This window comes from Notolepis coatsorum, assembly GCF_963971535.1.
Source record: "Notolepis coatsorum genome assembly, chromosome: 19".
In the NCBI taxonomy this organism is placed as follows: domain Eukaryota; kingdom Metazoa; phylum Chordata; class Actinopteri; order Aulopiformes; family Paralepididae; genus Notolepis; species Notolepis coatsorum.
Genome location: NC_140183.1, coordinates 2,924,434 through 2,947,421, shown reverse-complemented (window position 1 = coordinate 2,947,421; position 22,988 = coordinate 2,924,434). Strand labels below are relative to the sequence as shown.

The following is a 22,988-nucleotide window of genomic DNA, read 5'->3' as shown; positions in this document are numbered from 1 at the left end:
AAGATTATATTTTATTTATTTTAAACACCCCTACAGCATTGTTATGGAGAAAGCCCTGTATGTTTATATATTGTGCTAATATATAAATATGATCTATAACAAACTATAAATTACCCGTCAAGCCATCTTTGTTAAAGGAATGCCAACATTATGGGAATTCATGAACAAATGAATGGAAGCGAATACGAACCGGCAAGCATAGCTGTTGTCCAAAAACACCCCCCCCAGAGTTTTAAACTAGGCTAGTGGTCCGTAGCCGCTTCCATTGCATTTTTTTTCCCTTTTTAGTATATTTCTGCTGACGGGTAACCTTTTTCCCCCCCCCCAGGTCTACCAGGTCTTGGACCACAAGAAGCAGCTGTTTGCTGTGAAGTACGTGAACTTGAAGGAGGCAGACGCTCAGACCGTAGAGAGCTACAAGAACGAGATTGAGCATCTGAATCACCTGCAGCAGTATAGTGACCAGATTATCAAGCTGTTTGACTAGTGAGTACTTAGTCCCATTACTTGGCTCATCATTACACAACTACTGAAGACTCGACATTATTATTATTAGCTGGTACATCTATCTGTTGTATCGTGGGTGACATTTACACTGGAGTAAATGTAATATGTTATATGTGATCACAGTGTGTTATCAAACTACATCTATACAGTATGTTGTGATAATGGTTGGTTATATGTGTGATCACAGTACATCTGTTATATTAATTAATGGTGGGTTATGTGATCACGGTACATCTGTTATATTAATAATAATGTCATGTGATCGCAGTGAGATATCGAACAGTCACATCTACATGTTGATGGAATGTGGCAACTTGGACCTGAACACGTGGCTGAGGAGCAGAAAGGCCGGCGTCAACTCGCTGGAGAGGAAGTTCTACTGGAAGAACATGCTGGATGCTGTCCACACCATCCACAAGCATGGTGAGTGTGTCTCCTGGAGGTGGGCAGAGTCCACACCGTCCACAAGCATGGTGAGTGTGTCTCCTGGAGGTGGGCAGAGTCCTCACCATCCACAAGCATGGTGAGTGTGTCTCCTGGAGGTGGGCAGAGTCCTCACCGTCCACAAGCATGGTGAGTGTGTCTCCTGGAGGTGGGCAGAGTCCTCACCATCCACAAGCATGGTGAGTGTGTCTCCTGGAGGTGGGCAGAGTCCTCACCGTCCACAAGCATGGTGAGTGTGTCTCCTGGAGGTGGGCAGAGTCCTCACCATCCACAAGCATGGTGAGTGTGTCTCCTGGAGGTGGGCAGAGTCCTCACTGTCCACAAGCATGGTGAGTGTGTCTCCTGGAGGTGGGCAGAGTCCTCACCATCCACAAGCATGGTGAGTGTGTCTCCTGGAGGTGGGCAGAGTCCTCACCGTCCACAAGCATGGTGAGTGTGTCTCCTGGAGGGGGGCAGAGTCCTCACTGCACAGCGCCGTATGAGTCTGTCACGTGATTCTGTAATGAGGTGACATTACTTTTTCCCGCAGACCTACCGGTGACTCCTACATGCAGCTGGCCAAAAGTGTAACTGCGCGTCAAATCGTTGTGACCTGATATATTTACATTTACATTTAGTTATTTAGCTGAACGCTTTTATCCAAATCGACTTACAAGTTCTGTACGACAAGTCATCAGGAAGGGCACAACTCTATCAGCTGAGCAACAATGTTCATCAAAGTGTTGAGTGCTACAGTGTAGGTTAGTTTATTAGGACAGTGCATGACAGTAAGGTTAGTTAGGGTTAGACATTTTTTTTCATTTCAGACAATGGTTGAAGAAGTGCGTCTTTAGTTGACGGCGAAAGATTGGACGGGTTTCTGCGGTCCTAACTGGTGGGCAGTTCGTTCCACCATTGTGGGGCATGGACAGAATACGCGGCTTCTCCTTGATGGCCCTCCCGGAGCTAGGATAGGAGTTGGTCTGAGGCGGCCAGAAGATGCAGAGCGTAGGGGTCTTGAGGGTGTGTAGTTAGAGACCATTGACCGGAGGTAGGCGGGAGTGGTTCCCTTTGCAATGGGGACCCAGTGCCGGTCCCAAGAAGTGGGGTGACATGGGCCGACTTCGGTCGGTAGGTTTGAGATCAGGCGGGCCGCTGCGTTCTGAATGAGTTGAAGAGGCTTGGTGGCAGTGGCCGGAAGGCCAGCAAGCAGTGCGTTGCAGTAGGCGAGGCGTGAGATGACTGTTGATTGGACGAGGAGTTGGGTGGCTTCTTTTGTCAGGAAGGGGCGGATCCTTCTGACGTTTCTCAGGAGGAATCTGCAGGTTCTGGAGAGGAAGAGTTGTGTATCATCGGCATAGCAATGATACGAGAAGCCATGAGACGTGATAATGTTACCCAGATATTTAGTGTAGAGGGAGTAGAGAAGGGGTCCTAGGACCGAGCCCTGGGGGACACCCGTCCGCAGGGGGGGGGGGGGGGGGCGACAGGGTCCCTCTCCATGACACTTGGTAGGAGTGGTCCTTGAGGTATGATGTCAGCGCAGTGCCAGCCACTCCCATTCCTGCGGTGGGCTGCAAGGAGGATCTGATGGTTGACTGTGTCGAAGGCTGCAGACATGTCTAGGAGAATCAGGACAGAGGAGATGCCTTTCGTTTTTGCTAAGTGAAGTGCCTCTGTGACTGAGGGCCTACATTACAAACATGGACCAAATCGAAAGACTGAGGAAGTCTGAAAATATAGCCATTTGTAGAACACAACGCAACACAGCCACCTGGTGGTTCGACGGTGTACTGCAACCCACACATTCAACTGACCTGAAAGTATGTCGATCTAGCTACCACACAAGATTTCGGCGACGCCAACGTTGAAGCATAGCTCAGGCTCAGCCTTCACTCACACACTCTCACTCACACAAATACATGCACACTCTCTCTATCTCACACTCTAATTTACACAATCATTTTTTTTTTTTTTTTTGTCTTTTTCCCCCTCCATTTTCCTCCGATTTTCTCCCATCCCAATGTTAGTCGTATGCCAATTCCCAGTCCCTTCCTGATCGCTGCGCACTTACCCCCCACAGTCAGATCATCTGGGAGAGTGGAGGCTACCACGTGCTTCCTCCGACACACGTCCAGCCAATCACCGCTTCTTTTCACCTGGCAGCGCGGATTCTCATTGAGAGGGCGTAGCGTGTGGGAGGACCACACTATCCCCCTCACGTCCAATCCGCGCTTAGCAGGCGCCCCGACCGAACTGTAGGAGTCGCTGTTTACAACGACCCGGACCCACCCTGCCAGCTTCTCCCACCCTCTGATACAGCCAATTGTATCAGTGCAGACGGCCAGCCAAGCTGGTGACAACCCCGGAGCTGTGAGCTGGATTCGAACAGGCGAATCGAGCTCACAGCTCCGGGGCTGGTGACGAACACAATCTCCGCTCGGCCACCTAACCGCCTACACAATCACTTTTAATCAAATTAAAATCGAGCATAATTGAACGTATGTAATGTGTCTTGCAGGAATTGTCCACAGTGACTTGAAGCCGGCCAATTTTGTCATAGTGAACGCTACCCTGAAGTTGATTGACTTCGGCATATCCAACCGCATCCAACCGGACGTAACGAGCATTATGAAGGATTCACAGGTAAAGATATTCATCCGAGTGACATTCGATCCCTGTTACATTTTGATTATTGTTGTTGTTGTGTGTAAAATATTCCTGCATCCTGTTTTGCAAAACACAGGTAGGAACGCTGAACTACATGCCCCCTGAGGCCATCAAAGACACGTCGTCCAAACCGGGAAAAGCCGGCTCTAAGGTATTGTTAACATCAGCCTGTTGAAAAGGATTGATTCATTGTGTTGCTTCATTTATGCACAGGAAATATAATTTATGATTAATACATTTGTGCAACTGTCACAAATGTAATTATATATTTCTGCACACGTTCTCTTCCCCTCTCACACATACTCATGCCCTGTCTTACACATGGCAGGGCTCTACAGTGTGACCATTTCACTCTCATTTGCCCCTAAAAATAGATTTGTGCGAACCGGAAAAATTATTTGGGAGCACAGTGCGAGTAATAGCTTTGCATAGTGGGCGTGTCGACGCGCAATTGTCATTTCATAATAAACGCAGAGCAGCGCGGACCTTCAATTTTAGACGCTATGACGGCTCTGACGACTTCTCTCGCGAGTCGCGCTGTTTCTGTGTGCAATGAGAACTCCGCGAGCAATGGGTCCAATGGTCTAACCCGCTTTGCATGCGCTCTCTGTGATTTTGGTGGTATGTGCTGCTATTGCACAGATGATTGATTGATGGATGGATTGATTGATTGAAAATGTTATTAACAGATTGCAGAATGGGTACAGTACAGTACAGCTCAATACATACAATTGTTAAGGGGATGCAGACCAGAGAAAGACTTTCGTCTTGTTTACATCAGGGTCCCCCATTTTCAATTCATAACATTTATGACATACACAACATACAGTACTGTTACATCCAGACATTTATGACATAAAAGATATACAAATATACAGTACTGTTTATGTGAGCCTTTAGTATGCACATACACACGCGTAGTATAATACGCATGTAATAAAATGTTTAATAAACTGTTACTTGAGGAAAAATGTCACTGTCCTCCCATGTTTTCATGCATGGTCAAGACATGTGCTTAAAAGATTTGGGGGATTTGGAACAAGATGGTAAATAATTTCACGTCCACATGCACTTGTACACATGGGTGAATGTGAGGCATAAGTTAAGTGCTTTGTCTACTAATGGACTGCAATCATACCGCGCTTTTATCCAAACTAAACAAACTAGTTATAATAACGTCACCCACATGGCCCATCAACAAACATGTTGCCACTCCCCCTCATGTCAGTCCCCCAATTGTCAATTGATTCCAAAAAGTTATATTTTTTGATATATTTGTTGATTTCAAATTTGATTTGTTTTGTGTTCTTATTATTAAATCTTCTCTAAAAAAGACAATTCTCTTCAAAAATCTGCATCGGCCATTGAAGAAACCCATATGGGTCGACCACTACCATGAATGCAGATGTCTTCTCATTGGAGAATCAAAGGTGACTTCTTGTGTGTCCTCAGATCAGTCCCAAAGGTGACGTCTGGTCCCTCGGCTGCATCCTGTACTGCATGACCTATGGGAAGACTCCATTCCAGAGCATCACCAATCAGTTCACCAAGCTGCAGGCCATCATAGACCCCTCCCACCAGATCGAGTTCCCTGACGTTGCAGAGAAGGATCTGCTCAATGTGTTGATGGTGAGAGAGAAAGTTGAGAGCGTTGACTGTATTCTGTTGCATCTGTGGATGAGGCAGTGACTACTAGCGCTGTCTGAACTAATTTCTAAATTTGAAAAACACAACTGCAACTGTAAAATCTTTATTAATGAGGTGAACTGAAAAAACATCATTGATTCCCCTTTTTTTTTTGTCTTGTGATTTTGGAAATGTGCCTGTAATACAATAAATGGGTGTTACAAAGCACAGCCCAATGCCTAATGGTTGTTTCCTATTGGTACAATAATGGAACCCCTAACCCTGGAAATGTTAGTGCCTTGCTCTATACAGGGAATGGAACCCCTAACCCTGGCAGTGTTTGTGACTTGCTCTACCAACTGAGCTACACAGGGACGGGAACCCCTAACTATGGCACTGTTTGTGATATGCCCAACCCACTGAGCTACGCCACTGATGGCCCTTTCACACCGGCAGGGCTCCGGTTCAAGCTCCAGCTCCGTTCTGGAGCCTCTGAACCTTGGTGCTCTCTGGCGAACCAGCCAGCGTTTACACCCATTTAAGCAGAACCAACGTTCCACCGTTTCCGTCATCAAAGGGGGGCGTTACTCAGGCGGAGGTAAAGATAATGCGTGGAGAAAGGCTTAGCGAGCGAGCGCACACACACGCACTGTATACGTTTGAAATGAATCGTTCCAGCAAAGTAGGCTTCTATTATTCAAATGACTTGTTTTAATGGGTATCATAGTAGTAAGTCCTACTGTAGAACATGACATATTAGCATGACATCTGATTTATTAATGCCAATACTGGACGACAAGCGCAATTGGCCCTTGACGAGTGTAAACTATGGATTAGTCGGTAACGGTTCACGTCGGACCGTTTAGCGGGATTAATTGGTTCAGAACGTGACCATTCTGAACCAATTAATCCCGCTGTGAACGCGCCGGCCCGTGCGAGATTACGTTCGGGAACCGGCTCCAGCACGGAGCCTGGCCGGTGTGAAAGTCCTGTGAGTAACCCTTTTGCTGTTAATGCCTTGCTATACCCATTGAACTACACAGGAATGGAACCCTTAACCCTGGCAGTGTTAGCGAGTCTACCCATTGAGCTACAAAACAAATGTGTGGATTAGAGGTTGAATTGGTTGGAATTTATTAATAACTTGGATACGTCTCATTAATGTAATTTCATATTGTGTTTGACCTGCCAGAGATGCTTGGTACGAGACCCCAGAAAGCGGATCTCCATTGCAGAGCTTCTGGATCACCCATACCTTCAACTTCAACCACAGAAGTCACCTGAGACGGGTAAATAAACACACATTATGACCCTGAGACGGGTAAACACACATTATGACCCTGAGACGGGTGATCTCTCTCTCTCTCTCTGAACGTCCAGATAACGGTGATCTCTCTCTCTCTGAACGTCCAGATAACTGTGATCTCTCTCTCTCTCTCTGAACGTCCAGATAACGGTGATCTCTCTCTCTCTCTCTGAACGTCCAGATAACGGTGATCTCTCTCTCTCTCTCTGAACGTCCAGATAATGGTGATCTCTCTCTCTGAACGTCCAGATAACGGTGATCTCTCTCTCTCTCTCTCTCTCTCTCTCTCTCTCTCTCTCTCTGAACGTCCAGATAACGGTGATCTCTCTCTCTCTCTCTCTCTCTGAACGTCCAGATAACGGTGATCTCTCTCTCTCTCTCTCTCTCTCTGAACGTCCAGATAACTGTCTCTCTCTCTCTCTCTCTCAGAATATCCAGACAACAGTGATCTCAGGCGGATCCTCACTGACCTCGCAGCGCTCCAGTCTCCCAGCAGCATCGTCAGAGCTGCCAGTGTAAGCATAGCTGTATAGTCGAGTCAACTTTTTAAAGTTTACAGTATACACACACGGGGTGCAGTATACACAATGTACCCTAACTGGCATGAAACCAGAGAAGTAAGACTCGTCACATTTTACAAAATGTTGTCATGACCGCTTGTCGACTAAGAGTTAGTTTAGTGCAGGACGGCCCTGGAAGCCCGTCTCATCCAACTCATTCTTACCTGCTTTTCTGCTGTTCACAGAATTTGGCGAAAATGTGCAACAGTGGCAGGAAGCTGGACGTGGCAGAGTGTGCGAAGTCAAGCCAGCCGGCGTGGAAAATGTGACCGAACGGATTTCTCCATTTAATTCCTTTACTTTTACTGTCTTCCATTTACGTCCAATCCTTAACGGATAAGTTCAGGATTTCTGACCCCTAGTCGTATGTCCTACATAACATTGACGTTGTCGATCGATAGTCTTGTCTTGGCACAATCCATGCTGTTCTTCCTGCTGGGTAGTCGGCCACTAGGGGCAGCAGTGACCTAATGGTTAGAGAAGTGGGACTGACGGGATAACATCTGATTTTGGGTATTGAATGAATAACGTTCTCTCCCCCCTCAACAGACCTCTGACTATAGACCTCGCTTTAAACCTCTCGCAGGTGGTTAGTAGGAAACAGGGCTAGGGTTAGAGAAGTCATCCTTTTTAAGAGCTTTTCTCATAACCTGAACCACTTTTTGTTTATTTCTTGTTCGAAATGCATCTTTACGTTTGAAAAGGTGTTTCTTTTTCTGAATGCATTAATGCCATTAGCTAACTTGTACTCTTAGTTTATTTGTATTTTACCTTGTGCTCTTATTTGTATTTCCTACAGAGTCTCCTGTAGTCTTGTATCTTTTTTTAAAGTTGTTGGTACTCTTGACTCAGCAGAGTTTAACTTGTCTTTGTCTTTTCCATCAGCCTAATATTTAGGCAGATGTGCCCTCTCTCTGCCGACTGAATCCATTGTTTAAGGAACACGCCAACTGTTTGGGAAATTTGCTTATTTGCCATCTACCCTGGAGTTGGACAAGCAGATACATAATTTCCCCAAGGAGACTAATAATTAAAAAAAAATTATTTTTCCTTTAAAACCTTTTTATTATAATAAGATAATTGTTATTAAATAAAGGTTTGAATGTGTGATGTCACTAATGGGTTGATCTTGAACCTCATGGTGTGATATGTGCTAACAGCTGAGTAGGCATTGAAAGAATATAAGCAAGCCGCCAACTTGGAATTCCTGGTAAATATAAATTGGTGCTTGTTTCAATTTGCATATTCATAAATCCTTACATTCTCAATCCTTACATTCTCTCAATGAGGGTACAGATGCTGCTAGGCCATTTTCAGTAGTTTATTTGGTGGGGAAAACCTTATTTATACAAATTGTTATTCATTATAGAACATTTTAAGGGTTTAGAATCAATCTTTGATTATTTAATTTTAAAATTAAACGAATGAAAGCACCCCTCAATTTGTACATTCATGAGCGAAAAGGATCAGGGAGAAGAACATCTTATTTTGCCTGCCCCTTACTCAAAACAATAAATAACTATGGAAATAAATAGACTGTCAATTACACATTATTTAAAAATCAATACTTACAATAACATGAGAAAAATATTTTTCTTGGAACTGAAAGATATTTGTACAAACTTGGAGGACCTGCAGACCCAGACAGTTCAGTCACAGCTGTTTCCACTTGCGATCAGGAGGCTGTAGTGTAGACTATCACTGGAATTATGTTGCTAGGCAACCGTTTGGACCCAGGTGTATTTCCTGTCCCGTTATTGCGTTAGCAAATATTGCAACAGGAAATAAATGTGGGTCCTTTTCTAATGTTATTGTCGTCACTTTGAAACTATTCTGTCAGTTTTGCCACAAAACACAATGCTTCAGTGGACTATCTGAACTTTCGGCTGAACTCGACATGACCTGCTGCAAGAAATGTGGGAGTGAACTGATCCTGGAGCAGCCATCCACTCCATACTTCAAATATATCTGCTTTTTTGGGGCTACATTTCTGTCGCATATGCGTTTGCATATTAACAAATCACATTATGAAAAGTGCATGCAATAATAGTATAGCGCGGGGAAGCAACTACTGTGACGAGCTTGGTGCACAGAATGCAGTGCCTATATCTAACCACAAGAGGGTTTGCTACTGTGTTTACATAAAAATAAAAACCACCAGTCAGAAATGCAGCCAAGTTTACAAGTTTTAATTTTACTTTAGGTTCGATAGTTATTGAGACTAAATTCGTTTGAATATGGCCACCAGTGATCTGGAACATTGAATCCTTGTTTTGTGTTAATTACAGCTCAGTGAAATGATAAGTTAGCAGACAAGGTATTCCTATTCTTTCATCTGCATCATTTCATGGATCTGTAATTGGTGGCCATATTCAAAGTCATTTACTTTCAATAACTCAAACTAAATATGCCAAACTGATTTAGAGTTTTGTGATGTGTGTGAGATTATGGGCAAAATAATTCAGCATTGTTTTTTGGAGAAGTGCCCCTTTAAGCGGCTTACAGTAATTTCTTGCTACTGTTTAGCCATTTTAAATTCTTCTGGTAATTCTACCCTCCAAGGCCTTCCAGCAGAAGACACGCAGGAGGGTCACAGGGGCTTCTGTCTGTCCTACAAAGACCACCATGTGCTCCTCCACGTGTCACCATGGTTACAGCCAGGTCCGTGCACACCATGCAGCGGAGGTTCCTGAAAAGGAAGAGAGACAAAGGGGCAGAAGATAGTGGTGGTGAAGAATATGAAGACGGTGAGGATTCTGATGAACCCAGTAGAAGTTGAACCCCCCATGGATGCATTTGAGGGATTTCTTTTTTCTTTTGGAGCGGGTGAGGGGCTGCGTGTATGCTTTCTACAACGCAGTTGCGTTTCCGGGTTGCTCTGATTGGCCGCTGACCCCATGTGACCCTACGCTATTACGCCCCCCTTATCTGACGCTCTACAGCTCTCCGTAACTTCCTCGCAGAACAGCTGCTTCCGTATTTATAATATTGGAAACGCTGCGCTGTGATAACAACATTAACGAGCGCTGTGATAACATTAACGAGACTCTCGTTGAGTATTCTGCTAACGTTACCTCTCATTGTGTCTATTCTACAAGCTTCAACGTTACCTAGGCTCTCGTGTCTATCTGCTAACGTTCTCGCGTCTATCTGCTAACGTTAGCATTAGGTAATAACCTCACGTTGTGTCTCTTCTACTAGCATTAACGTTACTAGTACAAACAATCAAACCAAAACATTGACATCTAACTTATCTTTAGATATTTACTCAACCTCTAATGTCTAACTATGAATGAACACAACACTCTAACTGGCGGCACGGTGGTGTAGTGGTTAACACTGTCGCCTCACAGCAAGAAGGTCCAGGGTTCGATTCCCGCTTGGGGACCAGGTTTCCATGATGCCAGGTACCCAGGTGGGGTATCTCCCAGGCCTTTCTGTGTGGAGTTTGCATGTTCTCCCCGTGCTCGCAAGGGTTTCCCCCCCGATAAGATAAAACCCAATGGAAAAACATGCACAACAACAGATCGCTAACGCTGTGGCGTCCTTGACGAAGACGGACAGGAGCACTTGGATTGGTCCCCTGGCGCGGCTCACGTTGGCGCCTGTCTGCTCCCGGCTGCCCTTGGGGGGGAAGGACGACGGGATGGGTTAATCGCAGAGACAAATCGCATCTGCGATCCTAAAGAGACAATGCATGCGTGTGTGTTCCGGTGTGTGTGCTAAACTAACCGCTGTGTGTACCACTAAAACATTGAGTGTCGTTGCATGCCGAATAAAGACCTCTGCAACAGGTCCTGCATTATTATTAACTTAACATCTTTAGCTAATAAAGTACTCAACCTCTACTGTCTTTAACTATGAACAAACACAACACTCTAACTCACCATCTTTAGATAATAAAGTACTCAACCTCTACTGTCTTTAACTATGAACAAACACAACACTCTAACTCACCATCTTTAGATAATAAAGTACTCAACCTCTACTGTCTTTAACTATGAACAAACACAACACTCTAACTCACCATCTTTAGATAATAAAGTACTCAACCTCTACTGTCTTTAACTATGAACAAACACAACACTAACTCACCATCTTTAGATAATAAAGTACTCAACCTCTACTGTCTTTAACTATGAACAAACACAACACTCTAACTTACCATCTTTAGATAATAAAGTACTCAACCTCTACTGTCTTTAACTATGAACAAACACAACACTCTAACTTACCATCTTTAGATAATAAAGTACTCAACCTCTACTGTCCAGTCCGACCCATCCGGTGCAGAGATCTGATTGAGAATAAAATGGAATGGCCCCCAAATGATTTTTGCCCTGGGCCCCCAAAAGACAACTCTGTATAAACACTCACAACACATTTAATCAGATTAATCACTTTATTCAAATTGAGGATTTAGTTTGAGGATATAAAAAAAATATATATGTGAATACTTTTTTTTTATTGAATTTTTTTTATTAAAAACGAAGGTTCGAATGTCCATTTGAAAGACCCTGACAAACTTTGAATCACTTTATTCAAATTAAGGATTAGTTTGAGGATACATTTTATTTTTATTTTTTTATCCACTTTTTCTCCCATTTTCTATATTTTTCTCCCATCCCAATTTCGTATCATCCAATTCAACCCTCCCCTGTCACGAACGCTGTTTCTTGCCTCCCACAAGCCGGCTGCAATGTGGACTAAGTCATACATAGCACAAGTCCCCTCCGGTACTTGAGGTAACAGCAGTCGCATCTTTTCACCTGCGCAGCTCGATCTCTCAGTGGCGAGGAGTAACGCGTGGGAGGCTCACGCTGCCCCCGACACTTCCTGATTCTACTGCGCAGGCGCACCAACCGACCTGTAGGAGTCGCTGTCTACAACGCCCGATCCCCACCCATCAGTTTCCCACCCCCTAATACGGCCAATGTGTATTAGTACGGACGACCAGCTAAACTGAAAGCAAATGTGGAGCGCTGGGCTCGAACAGGCAAGCCCAGCGTCTCCAGATTTTGTGGCGAGCGCCTTGCCCACTACGCCACGTAGCCGCCCAGGATAAAAAAAAAATTTAATTACATTTTTTTAATTAAAAAAACAAAGGTTCGAACATCCGTTCGAAGAACCCTGACGAAGTTTGAATCCCAAAAACAGGCTTCAGGGCCAGCCTTACCAAACATTATTTATATTATTCAAATGGAACTCAAACATGTTACGTTGTCATGTCACAGTATGATGTCAAATAGACCATTTAATCTAGAACATTTGTGATGTCACAGTATGATGTCATAATATAACATTCTAGAACATTGCTGTCACAGTATGATGTCATAATAGAACATTCTATAACATTTGTGATGAGTATGATGTCATAATAGAACATTCTAGAACATTTGTGTTCTATATATATTCAACATTTCTGGGGGAGAGGAGGGAAGAAATACGCCAAGAAAGAAGAAGAAGAGATCATCAAAATAAGTGCGGAGGGCAGTAATACGCCACGATGCGTCTACACTGCCGGAAATTCTAAAGAAGAAGAAGAAGATCTCATTGTTTACCCATTAAAAAAAAAAAAAATTACGGAGGGCAGTAATACGCCACGATGCGTCTACACTGCCGGAAATTCAAATAAGAAGAAGAAGAAGATCTCATTGTGCATCTTGAGACAGGATAGATAGACTGTCTATCCTACAACACATAGACTGAAACCTGCATTTCTCAACCAAGGTGCCTTGCCTACCGTTTTGCTGTGGAAAGGTGAGTGTCCACAACGGCTAGCTAGCTGTCCTACTTGAATACTGAATGTTAATATTGAATCAGACAATATTGAATACTGAATGTTAATTCAGGTTGACAGTTGACATCATTTGACAGTTGACAGGGGGCTGGAAAGTTGATTTAAAGGGGACATGCATTATAAATGCCTTTTTTCTGTGTTTAGCATGGTTTTATAGTAATACAGGTTAGTATCAATGGGTCTGTGTCTCTAATTACCATATTGACTCATCACTCTAGTCTCGAGTTCACAAGATCTTCCCTCACTCAACTAAACTGTTCTGATTTGATGGTTTCTGTGACGTCGACATAGCATTGATCTGCAGTAACGCCCCCTCTATGGTTGTAGACAGTGCAGTGTAACCCGACACTTCCTCAAACGGGTTTTCACAGGCAGAGAACGAGTGAGAGGGAGAGAGAGAGAGAGAGAAAGATAGAGAGAGAGAGAGGGACGGTGGGAGGGACTGCAGAAGTGTGTGTAATGTGTGTGCGCCATCTCTCTCCCTTGTCATACACAAACTTGACTGCGTGTGTCGGGGACGTAGGCATAGTGTAACCGGACACTTCCTCAAACAGGGTTTGACAGGCAGAGAACTAGCGAGGAGAGGGAGGGAGAGAGAGGGAGAGAGAGAGAGAGAGGGACGGCGGGAGGTACTGCAGAAGTGTGTGTAATGTCACGAAAATGTGAGTCTCTCTCCCTCTCTTTCTCCCTCTCTCTCGAACGCAGTGAGCGCTCCGTAATATGATCATGATCATTATGATCGACTGGAATAAAAAATAATAATAATAGGTTTACTACTTACATACTGTTAGTTGTCTCCTTAATACTGTAGTTGTTCATTAATGTTACCTAAATGTCATAAGTGAATTATATAGAAACAACTCACCAAAATTGACTATTGCACAACTGACTTGACAAAAGAAATCCACCCATTTACCCCCCCGCACCCTCCCTTGCCTGACCATGGCATTTATTTTATTAAATTTGATTACTAAACTACTTTACAATAGTTTTGGGTCTGTGTCATAGATGGTTTCTAAATCAAAGTTCTCTCCCCTCCCCTCTTCTTCTCTTCTCTCCTCTCCTCCCCCTCTTCTCTCTTCTTCTCTTCTCCCCTCATCTCTCTTATCTTCTCGTCTCCTCTCTCTCTTCACCCCCACTCTCTGCTCTTCACAATCTCCTCTCTTCTCTTCACCTCTTCTCTCCTCTCTTCACCTCTCTTCTCCTCTCCTATCTTCTCTTCTCTCTTCATCTCTCCTCTCTTCACTTCTCCTCTCTTCACCTCTTCTCTCCTCTTCTCATAACTTCTCTTCTCTCTTCACCTCTCTTCTCCTCTCCTCTCTTCTCTCTTCATCTCTTCTCCTCTTCTCTCCCCTCCTCTCTTATTTTCTCTCCTCTTGTCTCTTCTCTTCTCCTCTTCTCACCTCTCCTATCTTCTCTTCTCCCCTCCCCTCTCTTCTCTTCCTCTTCTCTTCTCTCTTCATCTATCCTCTCTTCTCTCCTCTCTTCACCTCTCTTCTACTCTCCTCTCTCCTCTCTTCACCGCTCTTCTCTTGTCTTCACCTATCTTCTCCTTCTCTTCATCTCGCCTCTCTTCTCTCCTCTCTTCACCTCTCTTCTACTCTCTCCTCTCTCTTCTCTCCTCTCCTCCAGACATGGCCTCAGCCAGCAGTCTCCTGTCTGAGGCCATGTCCCAGTGTTCTATCTGTCTGGATGTCTTCAAAGAGCCGGTCTCTACTCCATGTGGACACAACTACTGCAAGGCGTGCATCACCAGATACTGGGACACCCAGGACCAGTGCTGTTGTCCACTGTGTAAAAAGTGTTTTGTGCTCAGACCAGACCTCCTCGTCAATACTTTGATCTCAGAGATGTCTATGCAGCTCAGGAAGAAGGCTGCATTGAAAGCTGACTTGTCGACCAACACAGACGGTCCCAACCAAGGAGCCGCTCGGCTGAAAGAAGTGCCCTGTGACGTCTGCCCAGCTGGGATCCAACTCCAGGCCCTGAAGTCCTGCCTGGTCTGTCTCACCTCATACTGTGAGACCCACCTGGAGCCTCATCGAAGAGTCGCAGCCTTGCAGCGACACAAGCTGATCCACCCCGGGCTGTTCGAGCTCTTCCGTAGAACTGACCAACCCTCCGCTTGTGTCACGTGTACTGAGCACAAGACCCACGATCGGAAGGAAGGGTATGAGAAGACGAAGGCTCAGCTGGAGACGAAAAAGACAGAAGTGGAGCAGATGATCCAGGTGCGACTGCAGAAGATTCAGGAGATCAAGTGCTCGGCTGTGCTCACGGAGCAGGAGATGGTAGACTGCATTGAAATCGTCACAGCTCTGGTAGCTTCCATTCAAAAGAGCCAGGCTGAGCTCATTGACCTGATGGAGGCAGAGCGGAGGGCAGTAAAGAAACAGGCTGAGGGCTTCATCTCGGCGCTGGAACAGGAGATCACGGAGTTGCAGAAGAGCACGGTTGAAATGGAGAAGCTCTCGCACAACAAGGACCACCTCCACTTCTTCACCCCTATGATTACCAAGGACTGGTCTGAGGTCAGTGTCAGCAGTCACCTGTGTGGGGGGCCAGTTAGTAGAGCTCTAGAGCAGCTAGAGGAGACACTCTGTAAAGAGACGAAGATGCTGCTGAAACGCATGGAAGACATGGTTGACCTGCCTGATCTGCCTGAAGACGTGAAGCTGAAGAGGATCCAGCAGAGGTACGCTGTGGACGTGACCCTCGACCCGGGCACGGCTCACCGCCGGCTCTTCCTCTCTGACAACAGGAAACGGGTGAGGAATGCAGAGGGCCACCCATTGCCTACATACCCAGACCGATTTGAGGAGCGTTACTCCGTCTTGGCAAAGGAGGGCTTTTCTGCGGGGAGATTCTACTACCAGGTTCAGGTTGGAGGGAAGACTCAGTGGGAGGTAGGACTGGTCAGACAGTCCATCACCAGGAAGTGGATTACCAGACAAAACCCTGAGACTGGATACTGGATCATACGGTTGAGAGATGGAAGATGCAGCGCTGTCGGCCATCGCTCCATTCCTCTCCTAAGGGGCAGTCCGGAAAAGATTGGGGTGTTTGTGGATTATGAGGAGGGCCTGATATCCTTCTATGACGTGGAGGCCAAGCATCTTCTCTTCTCTTTCAGCGATTGTACCTTCACTGAGAAGATGTATCCATACTTGAGAATCTGCCCCTATGATCAACACCACCCTATCAAACACCAAGAGTGATCAGCAACATCAGAATGACCAAACGTGGGGGGCGCAGACATCTTCCAATATAGTTGCCCGTTGGGAGATCAGCTGGGATTTGAACCCAGGACCTTGCACCCCTAGACTGACATTTTTGTGGCTAAATCACAAAGCCTGTAACCGTTTTTTTTTTATCACTTTCTGGTACGTAATGTAAGGTATAATATTTTCTTTTTGAATAAAATAATATTAAGTCTATTATGGTGTCTTTTCTAAAAATCTAATGACCTACATTTACATTGTATTAATTTAGCTGACGCTTTTATCCAAAGCGACTTACAAATTGTGTAACAAGTCAGCAGGAGGGGTGCATCTCTGGCGGCTAAGGGTCCGTGGTGTTGTGGTCAAACAGGGTGGAACTTCCTTGCTCCACTCTGTGTTTATAGTAGTATAGACATATTAGTATAGCAGGCAGTATTATAGGCATAGTAGAAGTAGATAATAATAAAAGACAGTAAGAAGGTTCTTTCTTTGTAGACAAGATTTTACTTTATATACATGTAAATAATTCACCTGTAAATTCAATTCATTTTACTTAGTAAAAATCAGTAGAAGCAACATTTTCAATGACTTCTATCTGACCCAGTTGGTCATGTTGATGATGTCATTCTAAAGTGACGGGGGGGGGGGGGCACCTTATCATTCCATTGAGCTGTAATTAACACAACACCTTGTCTTATGGACTGCTACCTTATCACTGAGCTGTAATTAACACAACACCTTGTCTTATAGGGACTGCTACCTTATCATTGAGCTGTAATTAACACAACAGTACAACACCTTGTCTTATAGAGACTGCTACCTTATCATTTAATTGAGCTGTAATTAACACAACACCTTGTCTTATAGGGACTGCTACCGTATAATTTAATTGAGCTGTAATTAACACAACACCTTGTCTTATAGGGACTGCTACCTTATCATTTAATTTGCATAATAGTATTCTTCGCTCACCTCATTGGGTCCCGCCCTTGACATTGGAGGCGCCACCAGACGAGCCCCCCAGACATGGTTCTAGACATGTTCAGACAAGTTCAGACTTGCCCATAGCAGGCGCATTGATTCCGGACAGGTAAATGGGCTGCGCCCTAGAAATCAGTCTGAGTATATATATTGTGGATGGTGCCAGCAGCCGCAGAGCAGTAACATAACCGCAGTGGAAGTAACGAGTCGGCAGTATCAGAACAGGAGAAGCAGCAGAGCGAGAGCGTGATACGTCCGGTACAGTTGTACACAGACCTACCAGCGGTGTATCTTTACAGATAGCTAGTAGCTACTTAGATACGACTATAATATTGTAGAGCCATTATTGGCGCAGTATAGTGACTTGTGTAAGCGAAGTAACGCGGAGAAACGTATAGTTAAACCCAGCGGCGTTTGGATCTAACTACTCATTGAAGACCGTCTGCGGGCTAGCTTCCAGTACAAACGAAGCTAGCTAGCTACCATCTATGCCATCGGGCTTTTGGATTAATAGCTATTAACCCTGCCATCGGGCGCTAGGATTACAAGGACCGGTTCCGTACGAGACCCCTTTTCTTCCAGCGACAACAGGATTATCCGACCAGTCTCCAATTCCTCCGGAGCTTGGAGCTCCAGAGGGGAACCATCGTCTCCAACTACCCTTACTTTGCCCCGTATCGCCTCGTCTCTCCTCACTCCCTGCAGAGCTCCGGTCGAGTATTCTTAACCTAGGAACTATTCATTACCGCTGACTTTGATACTCTGACATTCTATTATTAAAAGAGCAACGTGATAATTCAGATGTATATTGCTATGACGATTAAAATGCTTATAAACCAGGTATCCTTGTCACCGTGCCGTCAATTGAGTGTCCGCCATTTTGTCTAACTATACTGTCTGGCTATTAATATTCTTTAGTAGTGGTTTAATCTAAACAATCTTTAATACAGTCCGGCTTGTGTAGCCCCTTAGCTACAGCTACCATATAATTTAATTGAGCTGTAATTAACACAACACCTTGTCTTATAGGGACTGCTACCTTATCATTTAATTGAGCTCTAATTAACACAACACCTTGTCTTATAGGGACTGCTACCTTATCATTTAATTGAGCTCTAATTAACACAACACCTTGTCTTATAGGGACTGCTACCTTATCATTTAATTGAGCTCTAATTAACACAACACCTTGTCTTATAGGGACTGCTACCTTATCATTTAATTGAGCTGTAATTAACACAACACCTTGTCTTATAGGGACTGCTACCTTATCATTTAATTGAGCTCTAATTAACACAACACCTTGTCTTATAGGGACTGCTACCTTATCATTTAATTGAGCTGTAATTAACACAACACCTTGTCTTATAGGGACTGCTACCTTATCATTTAATTGAGCTCTAATTAACACAACACCTTGTCTTATAGGGACTGCTACCTTATCATTTAATTGAGCTCTAATTAACACTACACAAGGATTCAATGTCCCCGATGACATCACTTGTGGCCATATTCAAACTCATATACTCTCAAATAACTGTCGAACTAAATGAATGCGTGCAAAACTGTTATTGGATGTGTGAGATTATTGGCAAAATAATAGGAATGAATAATTTCCTGAATGACTACTTTAATAAGGGTCACAGAGTTCAGGCAGTCATTGATTGCAAATGATTTGCAACCAAATATTAAATGGGATGACTTTATTTAAGTTTATGTTAACAAGTTTATTTATAATTGATTATTTTGGTCCCATAAAATGGCTAACATTCATACATGGTTTACTCTGGCTGCCCAGAAGTTTGAGTGAAGAATCCCAAGTACAGCCATTCTGATGCACTAGTGCCACCTGCTGGGGACTTGGAGAAGTGACCATGATGATGGAGAAATACAGTAAGTATACAGCAATATATTGTACATGCTATCATACAGAGTTATATGGGTAGACTATAGTGTATGAGGCATGTAGTTACTATGATTACAGTGTAGGGCAGTTGAAGACAGTGAAAGCAGTAGGTACTGTAGGATCTCCTCTCTGGTAAACAAGAATACCCTGAAGACTCTAGCAGGAGCACTCATTCAAGGGTACTACGACTATGCTTGCACCTCATGGTACCAAAGCACCTCAAAGGCACTAAAAAACAAATTACAAACATCTCAAAACAAGCTAGTCAGACTACTGCTTGACCTGACTCCTAGAACCCACCTCACCCCTGCCCACTTTGACAACCTAGGATGGCTTAGAGTAGACGACAGAGTACAGCAACTTGCAATGGGCCTGGTCTACAAGATACACTACGCGACCAAGGTACCCATGTACATGTCAAAATACTTCCCAAAGGTCAGTGAATACCACGATCACAACACCAGAGGGAGCTCCACAAATCATGTAAAACCCAGATTCGGCTCAAACAAGGGACTAAACACGTTTCGCAATTATGCCACATCAATGTGGAACGCCCTACCTAAAGCTGTAAAGGAATGTGAATCACTACCCACTTTCAAAAACACTCTCAAAAAACACCTACGTGAGACTGCAATTCGAAACTGGCCCCTACAAATGTCCTAACCTAGTTGTACAGTAAATGACCAAGTAAGGCTTTGTCAGTATTCCAATGTGTAAAATGTGTAACAGTGTAAAATGTGTGTGTGTCCCCCACCCAACCCCCCCCACCCCCCCACCTCCAATGTACAGCCCTCACCCGCCCACCCAACCCCACCCCACCCACCCAACCTCCTCCAATGTACAGTTTCTACGCCAAATGTATATACATTCTTTTTCTGGACACTTTTGTATCACAAACAGTACTGTATTTGCAAATCTGATATGTGATAAATGTATAGATGTAGTAGCAGTACTGTCTATCTGTATGTCATGTATGTCATATATGTTATGATGAATTGAAAATGGGGGACCCTGATGTAAACAAGACGAAAGTCTTTCTCTGGTCTGCATCCCCTTAACAATTGTATGTATTGAGCTGTACTGTACTGTACCCATTCTGCAATCTGTTAATAAACTTTTCAATCAATCAATCAATCAATACGTTGAGTATAGGTAACAGAGTTCAAAGTTCGTACAGTATGGGTAAAGGAGCCTAGGTTGTAGGCAATGGAGTCAGTTTATATGGTGTTTTTTATTGTGGTACAGTCCAGAGTTCAGGGAGATGACAGCTGAGGGAAATGGAAGACAATCATTAAGAAGGTATGGTAGAAGATTAAAGGGCCATACCAATCTTTTTGACATGTGGCTTCAAAGTAATTTTTGCCTTGATAACAAAAATCAAGGTGCCCTTTTATTTTCGTATACAGTGGAAGCCCATGGCAATTATGAATCTGCAAAAAACAACTACCAACATTTCATTAACGATAAATGGTTATGTGGGGGGGACCGTATAACTTCATTTTTGTATCAAGGCAAGAATAACATGTCAAAAAAGACTGGTATGGTCCTTTAAAACTAAAACCAGGAAGAGAAGACCCATTGTACCCATTCTGCACAATAGTATGCAGCTGCAGAACGTCAGAACCACCACAGTAGCGGCGGGTTGAGGCCCCGGCGGGCTGAGACCCCGGCGGGTTGAGACCCCTCGCTTCCATTGGCTGATTTGGGTCACGTGACCGTCCCACCCAATGGCTGAATTGGAGTGTTGCACTGCGGGCATTGGCTGATTTGGGTCACGTTGCACTGCGGGATTGATTGATTGATTGATTGATTGAAAACTTTATTAACAGATTGCAGAATGGGTACACGTGACTGCCACAGGCCCTGATTGATTGATTGAAAACTTTATTAACAGATTGTAGAATGGGTACAGTGACCGATTGATTGATTGATTGATTGATTGAAAACTTTATTAACAGATTGCAGAATGGGTACAGTGACCGATTGATTGATTGATTGATTGATTGATTGATTGATTGAAAACTTTATTAACAGATTGTAGAATGGGTACAGTGACCGATTGATTGATTGATTGATTGAAAACTTTATTAACAGATTGTAGAATGGGTACAGTGACCGATTGATTGATTGATTGATTGATTGATTGATTGAAAACTTTATTAACAGATTGTAGAATGGGTACAGTGACCGATTGATTGATTGATTGAAAACTTTATTAACAGATTGCAGAATGGGTACAGTGACGTCACAGGCCCGGATTGATTGATTGATTGAAAACTTTATTAACAGATTGCAGAATGGGTATAGAGGTGTGATAGGTGTGAGAGGTGTGATAGGTGTGAGAGGTGTGATAGGTGTGATAGGTGTGATAGGTGTGAGAGGTGTGATAGGTGGGATCGGTGTGATAGGTGTGATAGGTGTGATAGGTGGGATCAGTGTGATAGGTGTGATAGGTGGGATCGGTGTGAGAGGTGTGAGAGGTGTGATAGGTGTGAGAGGTGTGATAGGTGGGATCGGTGTGATAGGTGTGATAGGTGTGATAGGTGTGATAGGTGGGATCGGTGTGATAGGTGTGATAGGTGGGATCGGTGTGATAGGTGTGAGAGGTGTGATAGGTGTGATAGGTGGGATCGGTGTGATAGGTGTGATAGGTGTGAGAGGTGTGATAGGTGTGATAGGTGGGATCGGTGTGATAGGTGTGATAGGTGTGATAGGCAGGGGTGTAAAGTACTTGAGTAATTGTACTTCGTTACAATACTTAAGTACTGTTTTGGGGGATTTGTACTTTACTCAAGTATTATTAGGTTTGTATACTTTGTACTTTTACTCCATTACATTTCAGAGAAGAAAAAAAACATACTTTTTACTCCTTACATTTAAAATGCAGACCTACAAAGTACAAATCTTGCAGGTCCAACCATTTTAATGAGTATTTTTGAATTGTTTATCTGGTCAAACTAACGTTATTAATCCTGCGACCGCAGGTAAACAGCCAATCAAATCCCCATCAATGGAAAATGAACCCGCCCATACCCATGCTGATTGGTCCTTGTGCAAGACTAGAAAGTGGGGATATTTGATTAAACACCTGCTATCAGAAGAATAGAGTCAGTGACTGACAAGACAGGGTGTGTGTCTTGGATGGGGATGTGGTGGGGATTGATGTGTGGGGTGGGGTGTTTGGAAAACTGACTGTTAAATTCCTCAGTCTAAAGAGATGACCTTGCCCCTGGCAAGCCTTCTAGTGATCCATTGTTAAAGCGCCTCAGAGTGAATCTTTTCCAGTAATGAAGAACACTCTTATCTCAGTTTTTGGATGAATCCCACTCATGAGAAACAACTAATATGTGATTCTTCTTGCAGGGAGTGCAGAAACATCTGCACTCCTATCACAGATAGCTGATAAATGACATTATTAAATTAAATGTCCTCTGTTCTTTCATTTCAGCATTGTCTATCGCAGAACACATTCCATTGTGGGCAGAGTGTATGCTTGGTTTCATTCCAGCCTTGCCTAAACACCAGCTGATGATTTCACTAATTGGCTCACCTCTTCAACTAACTCACCTGGTGCAATGTATAGTTAAAATGAAAACTTGGCCGATGATGGAATCCTTAAAAAAAAAAAAAAAAATTACTTTAACTTTTTAGTACTTAAGTACATTTAAAAGTAGGACTTTTTGACTTTTACTCAAGTGTGTTTTTAGCCAGATACTCTGACTTTTACTTGAGTCAGATTTTGAGACAGTACCCATACTTTCACTTAAGTATAATTTCTGGGTACTTTTTACACCCCTGGTGATAGGTGTGATAGGTGGGATCGGTGTGATAGGTGGGATCGGTGTGAGAGGTGTGATAGGTGTGATAGGTGTGAGAGGTGTGATAGGTGTGATAGGTGTGATACATTGACCGTCACAGGCCCGGATTGATTGATTGATTGATTGAAAACTTTATTAACAGATTGCAGAATGCAGTACAGCTCAATACA

The 22,988-nt window shown here is 43.9% G+C and overlaps 2 protein-coding genes across 2 annotated transcripts in view; both read left to right on the top strand.

Moving 5' to 3' along the window:
* ttk (ttk protein kinase) overlaps positions 1 to 8,143 on the top strand; it is a 61,158-nt gene extending 53,015 nt beyond the window's left edge. The window contains exons 19-26 of the mRNA XM_084336913.1: positions 329 to 486; positions 776 to 930; positions 3,452 to 3,576; positions 3,677 to 3,751; positions 5,053 to 5,229; positions 6,419 to 6,515; positions 6,962 to 7,047; positions 7,278 to 8,143. Of these exons, the coding sequence (XP_084193039.1) occupies positions 329 to 486; positions 776 to 930; positions 3,452 to 3,576; positions 3,677 to 3,751; positions 5,053 to 5,229; positions 6,419 to 6,515; positions 6,962 to 7,047; positions 7,278 to 7,361 (957 nt within the window). The 3' untranslated portion in view covers positions 7,362 to 8,143. The remainder of the gene's footprint in view (positions 1 to 328; positions 487 to 775; positions 931 to 3,451; positions 3,577 to 3,676; positions 3,752 to 5,052; positions 5,230 to 6,418; positions 6,516 to 6,961; positions 7,048 to 7,277) is intronic.
* A 6,383-nt stretch (positions 8,144 to 14,526) lies between these two features.
* On the top strand, positions 14,527 to 16,110 carry LOC311245894 (E3 ubiquitin-protein ligase TRIM39-like; the record flags this gene model as incomplete). Its single annotated transcript, XM_084335919.1, has 1 exon — positions 14,527 to 16,110. One exon carries the CDS (start codon positions 14,527 to 14,529, stop codon positions 16,108 to 16,110), a length of 1,584 nt encoding a protein of 527 aa, XP_084192045.1.
* Positions 16,111 to 22,988: the final 6,878 nt, after the last annotated feature.